The following is a 17839-nucleotide window of genomic DNA, read 5'->3' as shown; positions in this document are numbered from 1 at the left end:
CTATAGGAGTGCTAACAGGAGAACAATTCTCAAAGTTAAACTTTTTCAATATCTTCTCAATATAATGAGATTGAGAAATTGAAATCCCATTGATTCCTTTTCTAATTCTTATACCAAGAATTACTTCAGCCTCCCCCATGTCTTTCATATCAAAACTAGATGATAAGAATTTCTTGGTTTTATCAACTTATTCTAAATCGGTACCAAAAATCAACATATCATCTACATATAAGCAAATAATGACTCCTTTATTAGAAGTATCAAATTTGCTATATACATACTTGTCAGCTTGGTTTAATGCAAAACCATTAGACAAAACAACATCATCAAACTTTTGATGCCATTGTTTTGGTGCTTGTTTCAAACCATATAATGATTTCTTCAACTTGAACACTTTGTGCTCATTTCCAGGCATCAGAAACCGAATTTAGAATGCTTTGATGATAGTTTCGTCTATACCAAAAAAATGAGACCAAAACCGAATTTATGATCTTTTTCTGAAAACTGTTACATTTCTCTCAAGGTTATTCCAAGTGTATTTGGTGCTGTGTGAGACATTTGAGGCATCACACTTGGGGTGCTAGGCTCACATGGTTCTCAAGGAATCCAAAGCACTACAAGGTATGTTTTCTTACTATCTTTTATGATTAAAAGTTCCTATGTATGCTAGATAGGTTAAGAACCTTGGAAAATCAATTTTGCATGTATCATAGATAAAACATAGATCCAAGGTTTCTAGGGTTGCATTAGGGGTGTGTATGGGGCGGTTTGGTTTTTCGAAACCGAACCATAATCATTATGATTGGTTAATGCATTTTGGTAGTCATTGGGTATGGTTAATATTGGTTATGGTTAATGGTTTTTGTCGGTTAACGTTTTTGGTTAATGGTTAATATTGGTTAACCCTAATGTTCAAAATAATATAAATGACGAAAGTATAGTGGCATAAAAATGAAAAGAGAATAGAAAAGAGTCCTTGGAACCAATTTTTGTAACTTAGCTTATATTAATAGAATAAAATGTGTACCTTTGATACTCGGAGTGAGATAACACATAGTCACATTCAAAATAAAAAACATTCAATAAAAATATAAAACATTTAAAAAAATTGACATTAATAATTTCATATATTGATAATTGATATTAACATTAAAATCATGTCAAACATTCATACACGTTCAATGCGATTAAATAAAAAAACTATAAGATAAAACAACCAAACATTCATATTATGTGTTATATGGATAAAAAAACCGATCACTCGTAGACATTAAATGTGATTAAGTCAAAAACAGTAAATAAAAAAAGAAAAAAAATGAAAAAAATGCATTCTTAATATATCACAAAGTCAAGAAGAACCAAAATTTTAACTTACCTAGAAGTTGTGATTATAAAGTAAAAAAATCATTCGAAAGGAACTATAAAGTCAAAACAATCTTTGATTAGGATTAACAGTGTGAGAATCTTTCCAATTAGGATTATAAGTGTGAAGATTAAACTAATGGTGAATAATGCTAAAAACTATAGAATTAGCCGATTAGGAATTACAACATTAATCAATAATCTAACTCAATGCATGATTGGAAGATTGTTCGTCTCCTGATAAGTGATGATTAATGAATTATATTTTGAATTTTTAATAGGCCTTAAATAAGTTTGACTATATTGTTTTATATATAATCTTTTTATTTTTATACATTAATTTATAAAGTTAGCGGCTCGGTTAATAATGGTTCGGTTAACCTATAAAACCATAACCGAACCGTTAGTTATTGGTTAACAAAAATTAGAAACCGAACCAACGGTTTTTAAAATGGTTCGGTTATTATGGTTCGGTTATATTGGTTAATTTGGTTATGGTTCGGTTTTTCGGTTATTATGCTCACCCCTAGGTTGCATGTACACCATACGAGTGTTAGAATGCTCAAAACCCAACACTTTCTACCTTATGACTTTGCCAACTTGTGGCTTGCCCTTGATGTTCTTGCCTTGTTTCTTTTTCTTGACCTATCCTTCAATAATCATGAGCACTTGTAGGGTTTTCTTGGGATGTTTTTCTCATCGTCTTTGAGCACCGAGTGCAACTCTAAGATAGTCTTCTCTAACCGGTTCATGTTATATTTTAGGATGAAGGTATCATAAGAATTTGATAGTGAAAGAGTCATCAAAGGGGACTAAGATGGTTGAGGACAAATATATGTGTTAGTGAGTATAAGAAGGCATATTTTAGCAACAGTTCCAGGTAATCAAGAGGAGTATATTGGGGAGGTGGCCCTCGTTTTCTACGTTGTATATCGATGGCAAGGGTTGAGAGTCGTAACTAATTTGGGATAGTCGAGATGTCTGGTGGTGTGTCAATATGAAATTTTGGGTGACTAGAGGCAGTCACATTGGGAGGATTCCAAGGTTCTTCATCTGAGATACGGGATATTTGGAGTTATTTGGTCATTATCTGGAAGATCATCGAGTACTGCGTGGTACATTCCATGAGTCGGGAATGGTACATCTGGTGATCCAATCTGTAGTTTGGTCTATTTGGTATGTCAATGACAATGGTTCGAACCCTAAGTAGGGGAGAACTAAGTATTCCATAGGGAGGATCCTCAATCTAATTTGGAACAGAAGTTTGGGTTATGGGGATTTATGGTACGAGTATATGAGATAGGGGTCATGTGGTAATCAAGGCAACATACAGAGCGAGAGGATGCATGTTGCATATGCTCAGGAGAGAATGAGTTTCTTCACGGCAGGTGGCCGTTGAACAGGAATCTGATTGTGACACATGGTCTTCGGGTTTGCCAATGCTGGAGTTTCGAGACTGCTAGGTTGCTGAGGTCAAGATTCGATTGCTGAGAGATTGATAGTTCAGTGTATAGAGCGTTATTTATACTCCGGGAAGAGTAGCAGTTGATTTGTCAATCAACTTTAGAGTTGGTATGAGTAGCTTCGCATGGGCGTGATCAGTAGAGGATGGGGATTTAGATTGTTGTCAATGTGTTCTCAGTCTTGGACGATTCCCCCGTGCTTTAAATTGTGAGTTGGAGTATTTCAAGGGTTCGAGTTGTGTGGGTAGAAGATCAGTGGTCGTGGAAAGACATTATGAGATTCTGTGATAGTGTATCGAAGTATCCGAGTATGACGCCCTAAATTGTTGTATTACTATGAGACTTGGGTTTGTCAGACGACAAGTGGAACATCAAGCGACTATACTTCCAGATGTGAGACCATCAATTAATTGTCGCCAGACGGGGATTACCCAAGGGTGTGACTGTACTGAGGAAAATGCCTTGTCTATGAGACCTTTCGTCAAGAGTAGGATGCATAATCTAGGTAGGTGTGTGCACCTAACTATTTTGGGTCGTAGAGTATGAGATAGTGAACTTAGTGTGGTGACGACTTGATGATGAGATTGTGGGGTTATAAGAGAGTGAGTGGATCCGGGTGGGAGTAGTCACTTAGGACTATCAGGGAAAACTTGTGGGGTGAGCCCATGGCACGTGAGAGAATATTATACAACTACGAAGACTTGTAGCATTTACAAGTCAGTGAGAGAGAATATCGTATGACTGCGGGAGCCATAGCATACATGAGTCAGAGAGAGAGAGAGAGTATCATAAGACTTGGGAGAGCTGCAACATTCATGAGTCAGGGAGAGTGAGAGTATCGTAAGACTGCGGGGAGCCGTATCATTCATGAGGCAGTGAAAGAGTGTCATAGGAATGCGAGGAGTCGTAACACTTGTTAGTCAATGAGAAAGTGTCATAAGATTGTGGGGAGCTGTAGAACTTGTTAGTCGGTGAGAGAATGTTGTAAAATTGTAGGGAGTCGTAGCCTTCACTAGTCAGGGTGTGATGCAAAGGGATTCTTAGGCCTGGGTAGCCTTGCCAAATGAGTTTGTGGGAACCTGGTGGCCGGACCAGGGGCGAGACTAGGGTCTCTGTGATGGTATGAAACCGTTTTATCTAGATTGAGGGAGAGGTTGTCGCAAATCGAAAGGATGGGAGGAGTAATGTATGCATGGATTCGCGGATCTCGGGTATTGAGTTGAGTAACAGATTGGATACGAGTGGTTCCAATTATGTGTCGAGCTAAACTCTTATGTTAAGTTTAGGCTCTATCTGTATGGAGGATGGGTAGGTTGGGATTTCGGAGTTTGTAGATGGATTTCTTTGTGAGTGGGGATGTTTCCCATCTAATGTTTTAGACTGGGGTGGATCGGTTCATTGGTTTGAGGAGAACCACGACACATATAAAGTAGCAAGTAGTGGACGACAAAGGTCGGAGGTGAAGTGCGACTTTAATTCGGTTGTAGTAATCGCTTAGGGCAAAGCAAACTTGGTGACTATGAGTCCAATGCGATTGGTTGAGACAGCTTGGTTGGATAGAACAACTGTGAAGTCGTATTGTCGGATGTGTTAAGGTAGACTAGAAGGTTCAAATCTTAGGTCGGTAGCTGACCTGGTACTCAGTGTTGGAAGGGGCATTTGATGGGAAGTCGGGGCTTATGGTTAAGGATATCAGAGGATATTTTCGACCGAGCATGGTCATTCTTTTAGTGCCTGAAGGCAGAGTATTGAGGTTCATTTTTCTTTAGGTTAGAGGTTTCTATTGGCTTCGGTTGTCGTGGGGAGGTCATGTTACGTTCTGATTTTTCTGTTGCATTTCTCTGGTTGTTGGGATGATCTGAGTGTTATCAAGGAGCGATTTCAAGGTCGAAATCTAATTTAAGTGAGGGAGAGTTGTAACATCCTATTTTCAAGACATTTTCGTTTCGAGATGGTGAACAGGGTTTAGGTATTAGCAGGGATAGGATCCTTGATGAACTCAGTTATTGGGTTCATTTGGAGGTGGAGGCTATATTGGATGTTTTGAGTATTCGGTTGTGACTTGGAGCAAAAAGAGTATTTCGGTAGTTTGTCAATTGGACTTTATGGGAAATGGATTTCAAATTCGGGATATTTGCTGGAAAGTATGAGTTGATAATAGTGTCGAGCGTCTCGATGCCTTTCTATAGGTATGTGGATGGTCGAATCGGAGTTGTATCGAGTGAGTTATGGCATTCGAAAGAGTTAGGATTTGGGAGAAAACCCTAGTACACGGGGCGTATCGAGTGATAAGCAAGGTGTACCAAGGAGAAAAGTTCTACGCGAGGCGTAGCTAGGAAGAACGCACAGCGTAGATGCGAAGATTGAGTCGGGGTGCGCAGCCTCGTACGCAGGGCATATAAAGAGGTACGAGGGGCGTACGAGGGTCGGAATGAAAAACCTTAATTTTAGAGATGGACACTATATAAAGAACACAATTTCTCAAAGATCAGCCTCCCTCTCATCCTTGGACAACTTTCACGAGTGTGTTCTTGGAGCTTAGAAGACCATTAGAAGAGTGTTTTGGTGACTTTGAAAAAGGTGCTCACTCTTGAAGATTCATTGAAGAAGTTAGAGCTTTTAGATCCATAACCTCATCATCTTTTGGCTCTCATTTGAGGTATAAAGTCTCAAACTTAGTGGTTATTTTCTTACATCTCTTTTGGGTTGATCTTATAGACTCTTTTGGTCCCATTGATGAAGTCCCTTGAGTCCATGTCGTTTTTGGAGCTTAGAGTTGCCACTCTCAGTGTTATTTGGGACCTAGAGTCATAAAGTTGCTATCTTGGAAGTCTTAATGGGTTCATGCAAGAGTTAAGACCATTTTCATGGAAGTAGAGTGCCATTTTTAGAGTTTGGGCTTATGTGGGGCATGCAAAGTCACCAAGCCAGTGACTTTATGGGTTTAGACGTGACTTGTGATTCGGATCTGTAGTTTGGACTTATGGCTTAAATCATTAAGTGTTGAATGGAAAAGTGGGTTTAAGAGGGACATACGTTGGGCGTACAAGCCGATATGCGCAGCATACAAACCATTAAGCGAGTACGCGCAGCGTACCACTGAGTACGCCCTACGTACTCTGTCTGAGTGGATTTGCGTTTTTGGGCTTCGGTTTGGGATGTCTTATTGGGCTCGATTTCTGGTGTCGGGTTGGGCCATCTGAGAAAGGGTGTTTTGGACTAGAGTTAAGTCATGGGCTTTAGGGTAAGGCCCAAGCAAGGGTGTGGGCCAAATTTGGCAGATTGTGCCATTAGTGGACCTTTTGGTTTTGGGCTTGGTGGGCCCAATATGTTGGGTCAGTAGTGGGCCTAATTAGTTAGGCGATCTATGGGGCACAGTGTTGGGTGCAGCCTTGTATAGTATTTGATTATAGTGTTGGGTTGTTTTGGTCCAGTTCAGGAGTCAGTGCACAGCAGCAATGACAGTGTAGGGTTTCTCGCGTAGCAGTTGAGGTGAGTCTTCTCACTATACTTACCTGTGTGGTAATTTATGTGTGACCAGAGGGTCTTATTTGTGTTACTGACCGGAGGGTCTTATTTACATTATCTATCGGAGGGTCTTAGTACATGATTGACCGGAGGGTCTTAGTACATTATTAACCGGAGGGTATTATTTGTTTATATTGTGATATGCATTATCGTGCATACTGTCTTTGTGACTTATGTTGTTATATTATTCTGCGTATATGTTGATCTTATGTGCTTATACTGAGATACATGATATCATGCATTATGTCTTGTGATTGATGTTGTATATTATCATGTGCATTATTGATATAGGACCAGAGGGTCCAACCCGAGCCATGGGACCGGAGGGTCTTCACTGAGACACATGACCAGAGGGTCATTATCGAGATATAGCCATGAGAGGCTAATTATTGTGTGTGGTATTTTGGGGAACTCACTAAGCTTCGTGCTTACCGTGTTGTGTGATATGTGTTTCAAGTACTTTTCAGGATCGCGGGAAGGCGCCGGCTTGATTCTACACACCAGTTAAAGATCATGATTTTGAGGATTCTAGGATTTTATCAAACATTGTTGACTTGTGTTTGACAACTTATACATTTTGTGATTCTTGAGAAATATGATATTAAGTTTATGTGATTTTAAAAATGAAAATGTTATTTGAAAATTTACAGTGTTACAAACTGTCATGAATTGAATTGTAGATTGTCAGTTTTTGTTGCATTGTTCATGAGTACTTAGAAATGAAAAAAAAAATTAAGTATTGGATTAACCCACGCTCAGAGAATTACTTCATGTAATTTATCATGAGTAATTCAGAGACGATAATATCTTATAATCTTTAAACTGAGATATATGAGTTGTAGTTTACGAATCAATTGTGCATTGATAATATGTAAACGCATCAGTAACTTGATGTTATAAAACGTATTGTTGTGCATAATTCGATGAGTAGATGGTACAAGCATATAAGTCAAAGTTTATCTATTCCGTTTTCCCTAACAGGAAAAGTGATATCTTTGGGCCCCTCGATAATTTGGTGTTGAGTTATAGTGTCGGGCCCGACCATGACTAAATTGATGTGTTCAATTAGAAGTTCTTTGTTATTATCATAAATCGGGAAACAAAGTATTGGACAATGAGATTGATTTTGTTCCATGTCTCATATCCTAATGATATCTTTCAGAACGGAGGATAATATGATCACTTATCTTATGACACGTTACTGACTGGGTCAGAGTTCGACAACGGTTTTTGGAAGATACAATTTGCTGATCAGTTTAGAAGTTATATTGGCAATCATAGTTACAGACTTATCCAAGTGGGAGACTGTTGGATTAGGTGTCTAAGCCCATAACTATGATTGGTATAAACTTGAATTGATAATAGCACGGTCTTTTTGGGTTGCCTTCAAACCTAGCAATTTGACATGATGTTTTTTTAGAGAGAGTTTGTTTTATTATTTGATTAATAAATTGAAATAAATAATTTGTTAATATATTATGAGAATAATATATTAATTAGAAATGGTAATATTTAGTTAATAATTAATCAGAAATTAAATGGAATTAATTTTGGGATTAATATAATTAATTAAAAGTGCAGGGACTAAAGTGTAATTGTTTAATACTTGAACAAGAGACTTTCTAGAACCTCCTTGGAGCCTTGGACAGTTCTGAGGTGGATCTAGGAGTTCTAGAATTATCCTTGGAGGATAATCTGCAAGCTGGATAATTACCAAAAACTAGATAATATTATTATATTTATTTTGAGTTTATCTAGGGTTTCCAGGCTGCACTATATAAGGAGGCCCAACCCTTTGATTTTCAACAGTCTTACTTCCCTAAAGGTTGGACGAAAATCTGATCTCCTGCCTCATCTCTCCTCAACATCCTCATTGCTAGCTTGGGTGTGAACCATTAGAGGTACGAGAATTGTAGTGTTGCTTCCAAGAGTTCTACAACAAAGGTATGTTATATTAAACTCATCCATAGGAAATTTCGATTATACCTAGGGTTAGAGAGCTCTTGTTGTTCAACAGTATGGTACATCAATAGTGTTATGATTTAGATCTTTAGGTTGCATATACCCTTAAGTGTTAAGGATTTATCCGCGTTAATACATGTAAAACCCATCAACCTTAAGCAAAGACTTATTGATTATTTATTAAATAATTTTATTATAATAAATACTATCAACTCTTGTATTTAATTGGATAATTATTATTTTATGAAAATAATAATACTGGAGAGTATAACTAGCTATTTAATCATATAATATGATTTAATATGTTGTGTATATCATTTTTGACCTATAGAAGTTCACTATTTATTTAATTAATGGAATGAGGTGTTTAACACTCCATCCTCTCTCCCTTATAGAACCGACCACAAATGTTAGGCATGGGCTTGGTTGCTTGTTTTGACTAGTTCTTACACGTGCTATGTTACAAATTATCATTTGCATTTAATGAAAGCATGTTCTTCAACTCATGAGTGCAAGTATATAAAGGAGCAGTCTTGCAACGTTATTGTTGCTTCTTCCTTTTTCTTGTCAAAGAGAGCTTGTTTCTCCCTTCTCCTCTTCATCTCTTTTGAAGTGTTGTGAAGATATTGTATTCATAATGTCTCTTTTTGAGAATAATTTGGTATTAGTCTTAAAAGTCTTAAAAAGCACTAAATACAAATGAAGACTAACATCTTTGGTGGCTTAGGTGTTGTTTGTTTTTTTGAAGTCAAAATGTCTGCAATCTGTGGACCACATCTACAAGCCTCTGTGGCAGAAGAGGTAGACTAAATGTCTGCAGTCTGTAATAAACAGACTGTTTGTTTTTAACGTCTGCGGCTGTTGAAATGAATTGAATTTTCAAACTTAATTTCATGTCATAAACATTAAAAATGCATTTTCAGCAAAAAAAAGAAAGAAAAAAAAACCGCACTGTGGCTCATGTTTTTTTTTGTTTAGGTTAAAATGAGGTCTGAAGACCTTTGAAGACAGTGACTCATTCTGCAACAGGAAGACCTCGCGCAGACATTTTTTGATCTGCGTACTTCCAAAAAACAAACACTCTTCGAGGGCATATGTCTGCACGTTGTCTGCGCGGCGCAGACAAAAGTGGTTGCGCAGATCTTCACACAAAAAACAAACAGCCCCTTAAAGCCTCAAGATGCACTAAATACAAATGAAGACTAACAAAAGACTTGCTAGGTTGATATATCCTTAGGCTCGTATTTTCCAATTACTATTCTTTTACTAAATGTATTTTCCAATTATTATTTTTTTACCAAATGGATTGTTGAGAAAATTTTAGTCCACTTTTCCAACAAGTGTCATTTTCATTTGTTCATCAAGAAAATTAAACTTGCTTACTTCGCATATAAAGCGAGCCAAAACATACAACCACATAACAACCAAATAATATTAAAAATATATATATCAACTATGATTAAAAGCAAAATATTTGGAAATTACAAACCAAAATTCCAACAACAAAATACACTCAAAAATTCCATGTTTAATTCTGATATGAAGCCCTCTTTCACTAGCAAGAACACATCGGATTCTCAAAATAAACAATAAATGTCGCATCACGTCCTACCCACAAGTTAAACAATTCAACCCCGTACCCAATACCCAACAACAGAACAGGACACAGAACAGAGCAGAGCAGAACAGAACAGAACACAGACTAACCAACTAAAACACTATGGTACAAAAAGCAAGGGAAACCAACATAGCAATGAACAACAAATAATCAAGCAATGGCATATGTAATCGTTTCTACCTCAACAGGCCTCCACATACTCTTTTGCACACATAGTAATCCTTCTTTGTCTTTAGAGTAAGTTAACCTCACTTCCCAATTCATCGACCGAAGAATATTCTCTACTTCATCAATGATTTCTACAGTGTCACGAACTATAAGTTTTCCTTCGGGTCTCAATATTCTATCCACCTCCGCAATCAAAGCCATCATGTTACATCTACAAACACCAATTCAAAACCAAATTATCAGTACGACAAGGGCATTTACGTCTTTTCGTAAACTAAAAGGATCATTAGTTGGTTACTTCTTTTTGATTTTGGAGAAAAGATGATCCGCATGGAGAAGATCATAAGATCTCGGGTAAGTGCTGAATGATTCACACCAATCATGATATATTCCAAATAACCCGCGTTCATAAATTATTGGAAGCGTGTCTGGAGAATCAACCGATACCACATTCATCACCCACATATTCATTTCTCTTAAAGCAGCTGCAAATCTGCAATATACTTATAATGTTATAATAATATAATAATAAAAAGGGTTTAGGTCATTTTCGGTCACTTAACTTTTGGTTTTGTGCTTATTTGGTCACTTAACTATTTTTAAGTTTTAAAAGGTCATCAAATTTTTGACTTTGTGCTCATTTAGTCACTTAACTTTTGGTTTGGTCACATTTAGTCACTTAACTTTTAGATTTGTGCTCATTTGGTCACCTAACTTTTAAAATTTTGCTCATTTAGTCACCAAACTTTTAAAGAAATTTAAAAGTTTAGTGACTAAATGTGACCAAACTAAAAGTTAAGTGACTAAATGAGCACAAAGGCAAAAGTTTGATGACCTTTTAAAACTTAAAAAGAGTTAAGTGACCAAATGAGTACAAAACCAAAAGTTAAGTGACCAAAAATGACCTAAACCCTAATAAGAATTAGAAAGATAAGAAATAAAGTAAAAGTAGGTTGGTTTTATTAGTTACCCTCCATATATAGCTCTCATATCCATGACATTTCTGACATTTGACCAATTTATCCCTAATCCATTCATATACGATTTGTTAACAACACGTTTCCAGTGTTCAAAGTCTGCAGTGAAATCTTCAGGTGCAGGCTTCCCGTAAACCCCGGTCTGTGATGTCAGCAACCAGTAAGGTGCTTTTTCCACTCTTGATGGCCATTCTTCTGGCCACTGGGACCCACGCACTTCTGCACCTATTGGTACCTTGTGCATGCATGTTTGTAGAGGTACTTTCCTAAACATTTTTATATGTTACATTTCTTACTCATTAATATATTTAAAAAGTAATTATTAATTAAGTAATAAAGAAAATAAAGAAATAAAATACCATGCAGCATTTGGATCATCGGATTCGTTGCAGAGTGGAGGGTCGTTTTGTGGTCTTCCTTCATAGCATTCATTGGAGATGGGCTTTTGATAAACAGCAACTCCCACTTTATTTACTTTATCTTTGTTAACAGCTATCAGTTCCCAACACATTGCCTTTGTTAATTTTGTCATGGCTGAAAAAAAAAAAAAAAAAAAGAGAAGTTAAAAGTGGATATTTTTATAAGGAAAAGTAAGAGATAAAAAGATAAGGGAAAATACCTTCCCAAATCCCAACATCTTCTGGAAGCTTCTGATAGATTGGAGTAGCAGACCAAACAAAGTAGCCACCAGGTCGTAGTAGACGATTCAGCTCTAAAAGAAGTTTACCTCCTAAAGATAATTAAAAAAATGTAGGAATGGAATGAATACTCATATGAATTTATTATATTATATGTAAATAATACAACTTATAGTTTTTTTAATTCTACTCTATACATTATTTAGTTATTGACTTATTGTTAATGACTTGTTTATCTACAGAAATAAAAAGTTAAGATAACAAGAGCTCATAAGAAATCCAAATGAGATTATAATTGAAAAAAAAAAAGTCGAGTTGCTTTTAGAAACTAAAGACGTAATTAAACTAAAATCACGAAAGTTTTTGGTAAAGATTTGTCATTGAAAACTACAGTGATATAAATTATTGCACCTTAAAACATTAAATATAATAAAAGCTTATTCTAACAATTCCAAATAAAGATTATAATTAAGATATATTTTCTGGATATTTTTAGAACGTAAAATTTTAATTTAATTAAAACAAAGAGTTTTTTTTTTCAAAATTTTAATTTAATTAAAACAAAGAGTTTTCTTTCAAAAAAAAAGTGTCATTTAATATTGGGTTAATCCCATAAAAGACCTTATATTTTGTGTTTTTTTTTCGGATTAAACCTCAACTTTATTTTCTTATGATAAAGACCTTGCATTTTTTTCATTTTTTCCAATTTGGCCCTTTTAGTCATTTTTCTCCAAAAAAGTTGAAAATGTGGGGGGTTTTTTCAGGAAAAACTAAAAAAGTTGAGGATTTATTTGGAAACATTTAGAAGGTTGAGGGTTTTTTTGGAAAAAATGAAAAAATATAAGGTCTTTTTCATGAAAAAAAAAAACAAAGATGAGGTTTAATCCAGAAAAACCACGAAATATAAGGTCTTTTATGAGATTAACCGTTAAATATTACATAAAATATAAAAAAAAAAACAGTTACATATTTTTTCATTCCATTCCACAATGGCATTAATAAGAAATTAAAATCAATGAAATGGAAGGGATCATGTTCCTTCAAGAATGGTCCATTCCATTCAATTCAACCACACAAATCAAACATCTTTTTCTTTTCATTCCAATGGAATCAACCATTCCATTCCTTCCCCTGATTCCAAGAAAGGAAGAAGAAAATACCTTCAATATGCCAAGGAACTCTGCAACGTGCACAATGGACAATATCAAAAACCCTAGCAGGAAAAGGAAGCCTTTGAGTCCCCATAACAGCTGAAAGAGCAGGAATCCCCCTTTCAAGTGCAAATTGAACCTGAGCTTCATGTTCATCTTTTGGAGCAAAAGACATTGTCAAAACATCTCTATCAAACAGAAATCCTCCAAAGCTTGCAACCCCACATCCAACATCTAATATCACACGTGACCTCTTTCCCCATGCAATATCAGGCACAATCTGTCGTAGCAAATAATTATTTATTCATAAATCTTTTCTCAATTTTTACAAAATACTTATAATGTTATGGTACAACTTAGAAGCATTACTTCTTGTATGAAATCAATGTAATGGAGAGCTCCATGCTTAAACTGGGTCCCACCACCTGGGAATGTAAGGAATTCACCTGTAACTTTCACCCAGTTTTGGTGTCCTTTAAGTTCAGCTAGTTTTGTGTGAGGTACATTATGATACCATATCTGCAAAATTAAAAATAAAAAATTACATTTTCAGTCATCTATATATGTTATTAAGCATCTATATATACATACATTATACATATAACATGTTCACATATGTAATGCATAGTTAAAGACGCATGTTAACATGCATATGGGATTATAAACACTTTTTGTGTTGTAAAAGACAAATACCCTTAGTTAAAACATGCATAAGCTAAGACAAACACTTTTTAAAAAACAACTTATTGATTTAATGACTTTTAAAAAACTCCTTTTCTCATTACCACAAGTCAATAAGTCCTTTTGAAGTTCAAAATGAAATCACAAACACCCTCTTAACAACAATACCTAGCAATATAAGCTTGAAAGTAAGGAGACAATATAACAGTTTTAAGAAAATAGAATTATATATATACCTTTTCCCTACTAGTGGGCCACTCTATGGGGCGTTGATATCCTTCAGGAAGAGGAACAAGGCAAGTAGGAGGGTTTTCAGGACAATGTCTTTCCCTATGTTCATAATGCTTAGTAGTTCTAAGACCTTTAATTGCTTGTAAATTATCAAGACATGGGATATAATCAGGTCCAGCTGTAACATTACACAGTTTCCAATTATACCCATAATCTTTCTCCCCCTTTTTCTCCTTATGCCCTTCCTTTTCATTCATTGACTCGGTTGCTTGTGTTGAAAATGATCCATTTTGAGCAGATGTTTCACTCAAAAGCTCAGATTGAGCCCCAGATGGCAATATCTCAACTTGGGTTGAACTTGAATCATCTTTCCCTTCCTTACCCTCTTCAGATATTTCTTGTTTCTCATCTTTCTTTGAATCCTCATCTTTCTTTGAATCCTTTTCATCTGAATTGGTTTCCTTCTCATCTTCATTCTGTATTGTTGTTTCTTGAACTTGTGTTTGTGTATTATCCTCTTTAGAATTGTTTTTCTCATGTTGTGAATTTCCACTGTTGTCACCTTTTGTTGCATCTTCAGGTAAATCTCCTGGATTATCCTCAAACTGTTTTGAAGTTGTGTTATCAGGAGTTGGAGTCTCATCTTTGCTAATAATGCTATCATCAGTCACTACTGTTCTAACTTCATTAGTGTTCTTGAGTGTAGTGTCTAGATTTTGAAGAGGAACAACAGATGATGATGTCATCATCCATACACCAACTAAGCATAGGGCCACAAAAGCCACCAGTGTAACTGTGGAGCAGTAATTATTTGTGGATTTTCTTCCATCATTCTTAGAGTGTTTTCCTGGTGCCATTATTATTGATTTGGATTATGTCCTAACAATGTGAAGCCTGCAATTAAAGACACTGTTAATGTTTTTTTTAAAGTACTCTAAGAGAAGAAAAAGAAAAGGGGAAATAAATATATGAGATAAGCCACTAAATATACAATATAACATATATGCTTATATCATAACAATGGATATTTATTGTAAACTTTGAGATCAAGATAATCCATTTAAGAAGCCAAGATATTAACATTTAACAAGTTTATCTTGATCTAGCATACACTAGTGTGCTATTGTCAAAGTTTTCAAGCATAAATCATTATCAATATCATGAATTTCAAACTTAAAAAATGACCCTTTCAATCAGAAAACTGATAATGTTGATCTAATTTGGAATGGAGGTGGTAATATGTAAAGAAAAAGACAAAGTCAAGTTAGTCTAATCATTATTAATATCCTCTTTTTTTATTTCTCTCAACTTTTTTCTTTGATTTATTTATTCGAGGCCTGTTTTGACCTCTTGCAGTCCACAAAACTAGCTGAAAATTAGAAAATAGAAGAAAACCATATAATAAGAAACCCATAGACAAAAGGTTATCATTTTATATCTTATGACAACTTTCGTGAAAACTTCAGATTTTGCTAGATCCTTCAAGAGTTAAGAGTGCTGAAACTCAAAAGATCAACAACACCAATGTTGAAGATCACAATCCATGGATGTGAAAGTTTTTAAATTGAATCGTCTTATGTAAGCTCTCCATGAATAACTAACAATTAAAAGTAAAACAGAATGGTAGCTCAAGCTAAATGTCATGACCAATGATTCTACAAACTCTGGGTAGCATTTGTTCTGTTAAAAAACATCGATATAGATAATATGCGGAGCACGCTAATTTTATACAAGTAATCCAATAGAATAACGATGGTTTTGAATTCTTAACAAAAATCCACATCAATAATGCCTACCAACAGTGATAATGCTGCGTTATGATGGCAATTATTGATTATTCACGATGACCCATCCAATCTACAACATGATTACGACTGCTTTACTTAAATCGCACCCAGCCCTAAAACGTTAATAAATACTGGTGGGGTTAGGATTCGCCCTTTTCGCCAATTACAGGGGGGGGGGGGGGGGGGGGGGGGGGGAAGATTCAATTGGTCGACATTATAACGAAACAAAACTCAATCAAATGCCGTGAATCAGAATGAAGGGTGCCCCATTTGGCAGCGTTATAAAGGGAGGATGATTCCGGCATATAGATAGATCTGAAGATGGGTAACAGTAACATGTACCTTGATCGGAAGCTAAGAACGGATCTGGAAGAAGAAGTTGATCATTGCTAAGTGATGAACGATACTCCAGTTCAATCGGATCAGCAAGAGAGATGAGATTGGAACGTGGGAGAAGTGAGATTCACGCTATCTATTTATTTTCTGAGATGACACCTTCAACAACAGTACGTGTAGGTGGGTATGTATTCACTCATGGTAACTCAAATAATGTTCTTCATTACATGCCAATCAAAACACCTTTTTATCTCAATTATATCAACCTCTACCCTTATTTATAGGGTTAGATATAAAAACATACAGTAATTTATTTTTATTTTTATTTATAAATTTATAAATTATATTATTATAACTTTTTAGAGTAAATTACAGAATTCACATGTTAGATCTAATCTTTGAAAGTTGACGGATCACATCCTCATGGTTTTAAGTAAATGTGGTGTTGGTTCTTGGCTTGTATAAAAGACTTGTATGTACTTTGTAATATATTTTTTAATAGGCAAATTCTCACATATTGCGCAGCAAATGTTAAAAATATATTGTTAAAATATTGAAAAATATAAGTTTAAAATTATTATGTTATTGACATTAACTTTGAGATAATATTTTTATACTAATTTATATATATATATATATATATATATATATATATATATATATATATATATATATATATAATCTCAATTATTTTGAACAATAATATTTATTGATATCAACCAACATTCCTCGTTCGTAGAATTAAATGCAATTATCTATTTAGTTTTATTTTTAACAATTATTATGATTGATTAATTATATTTTTTACTTATGCGATCATTTCTAATTTCAATAATAATGTTCATTTAAAATACAATTTATTTGTAGTTAAATGTAATTTATAATTTGATGTTATTATCATTTAAAATTATTGTTCATTACTTTTAAACCACTTATTATTAATAATAAGTTAAAGAATAATTTTAAGAAACATTTAATAATATTATTAAAATGTGAGACATACACTAAATAATAAAGTGATAAGATAGACAATTTACATTTCAAAAGAGACTTGTATGGATAATATGACATATCCATGATTTTTATAATTTTATTTTATTATTTATAATTATTGCACATTAATTTGAAAACCACTTATTATTATTAATAAGTGAAAGAAACTTTTAAAAAACACTTATTATTATAATTAAAATGTTAAATATATACTAAAATATAAAGTGATAAAATAGACAATTTGTATTTTAAAAGAGACTTACATGGATAATATGGATAAGGGCTAGGTTATTTTGTTTCTTACATCTATTGTGTGCCCATAAGCACAATTTTAGACCAATAGATGAATAAAATCAATAGTCATGATCTGAGGGTCTATGATATTACAATAGGGTAACATGTATCATATAATCATTCAAATTTAATTAAAAGGGTATTTTAGACAATTAACTATATTTAAAAAAACGAAAATTTCAAAATTAAAGGGATAATTATGATTTTAATATTAAAAATAATTCAATTTCAGTTCTAATTTAATTTATAATCATAACTGATTATAACTTATTTTATTCTGTCAGAATGCGATTCTATTAGAATGAAATTTTGTTATAATGACATTATGTTAGAATAACAGTTTATGACATCCTTTAAGAATACATAATAAGAAGAAAACATGAATAAGTATATTATGAAACAATATACAAAATCGATTCTTGAACTAATAATATATCAAATAATTATATTATATGATTGTGATACAAAAAGAACATTCTTGAATAATAACAACATTCTGAAAGAATAACAAGTGTAATTCTTAAAAAACAACAACATACTTAAACTATGAGTATGATCAATCTTTGATTCATTCTTCAATATATTCCTATAAGGTCTTCATGCCATTCCTCTCACAAATGCAACAAAAACATCAAAATCCAACAAAAAAA

At 34.2% G+C, this 17839-nt stretch overlaps 1 protein-coding gene across 2 annotated transcripts; it reads right to left on the bottom strand.

The window, feature by feature from the left end:
* Window positions 1–9744: 9744 nt before the first annotated feature.
* Window positions 9745–16067, bottom strand: LOC145064753 (putative methyltransferase PMT26). Of its 2 annotated transcripts, none has more exons than XM_079012128.1 (9): window positions 15909–16067; window positions 13785–14673; window positions 13237–13386; window positions 12877–13147; window positions 11698–11808; window positions 11438–11612; window positions 11072–11344; window positions 10400–10594; window positions 9745–10312 (listed from the first exon to the last, which is right to left on the bottom strand). In XM_079012128.1, exons 2-9 carry the CDS (start codon window positions 14634–14636, stop codon window positions 10084–10086), a joined length of 2256 nt encoding a protein of 751 aa, XP_078868254.1. In that variant the 5' UTR covers window positions 14637–14673; window positions 15909–16067; the 3' UTR covers window positions 9745–10083. The 2 variants fall into 2 exon arrangements, with proteins under 2 accessions (XP_078868254.1, XP_078868255.1); XM_079012129.1 differs by lacking the exon at window positions 15909–16067 and adding an exon at window positions 15576–15690.
* Window positions 16068–17839: the final 1772 nt, after the last annotated feature.

Source organism: Lactuca serriola, chromosome 7, assembly GCF_051521515.1.
Source record: "Lactuca serriola cultivar US96UC23 chromosome 7, Lser_US96UC23_V15, whole genome shotgun sequence".
Classification (NCBI taxonomy): domain Eukaryota; kingdom Viridiplantae; phylum Streptophyta; class Magnoliopsida; order Asterales; family Asteraceae; genus Lactuca; species Lactuca serriola.
The sequence above is the reverse complement of the archived record's forward strand: the minus strand, read 5'-3'. Positions and strand labels throughout refer to the sequence as shown.

What these genes read in the sequence shown, in the direction of transcription:
- LOC145064753 (XM_079012128.1), bottom strand. Translation starts at nt 14,636, where the DNA reads ATGGCACCAGGAAAACACTCTAAGAATGATGGAAGAAAATCCACAAAT. An exon ending in AGATGTTGGGATTTGGGAAG is followed by an intron (nt 11,613 to 11,697) that starts GTATTTTCCCTT and finishes TTTTTTTTTCAG; the next exon opens with CCATGACAAAATTAACAAAG. An exon ending in TTCTCCAAAATCAAAAAGAA is followed by an intron (nt 10,313 to 10,399) that starts GTAACCAACTAA and finishes TGGTGTTTGTAG; the next exon opens with ATGTAACATGATGGCTTTGA.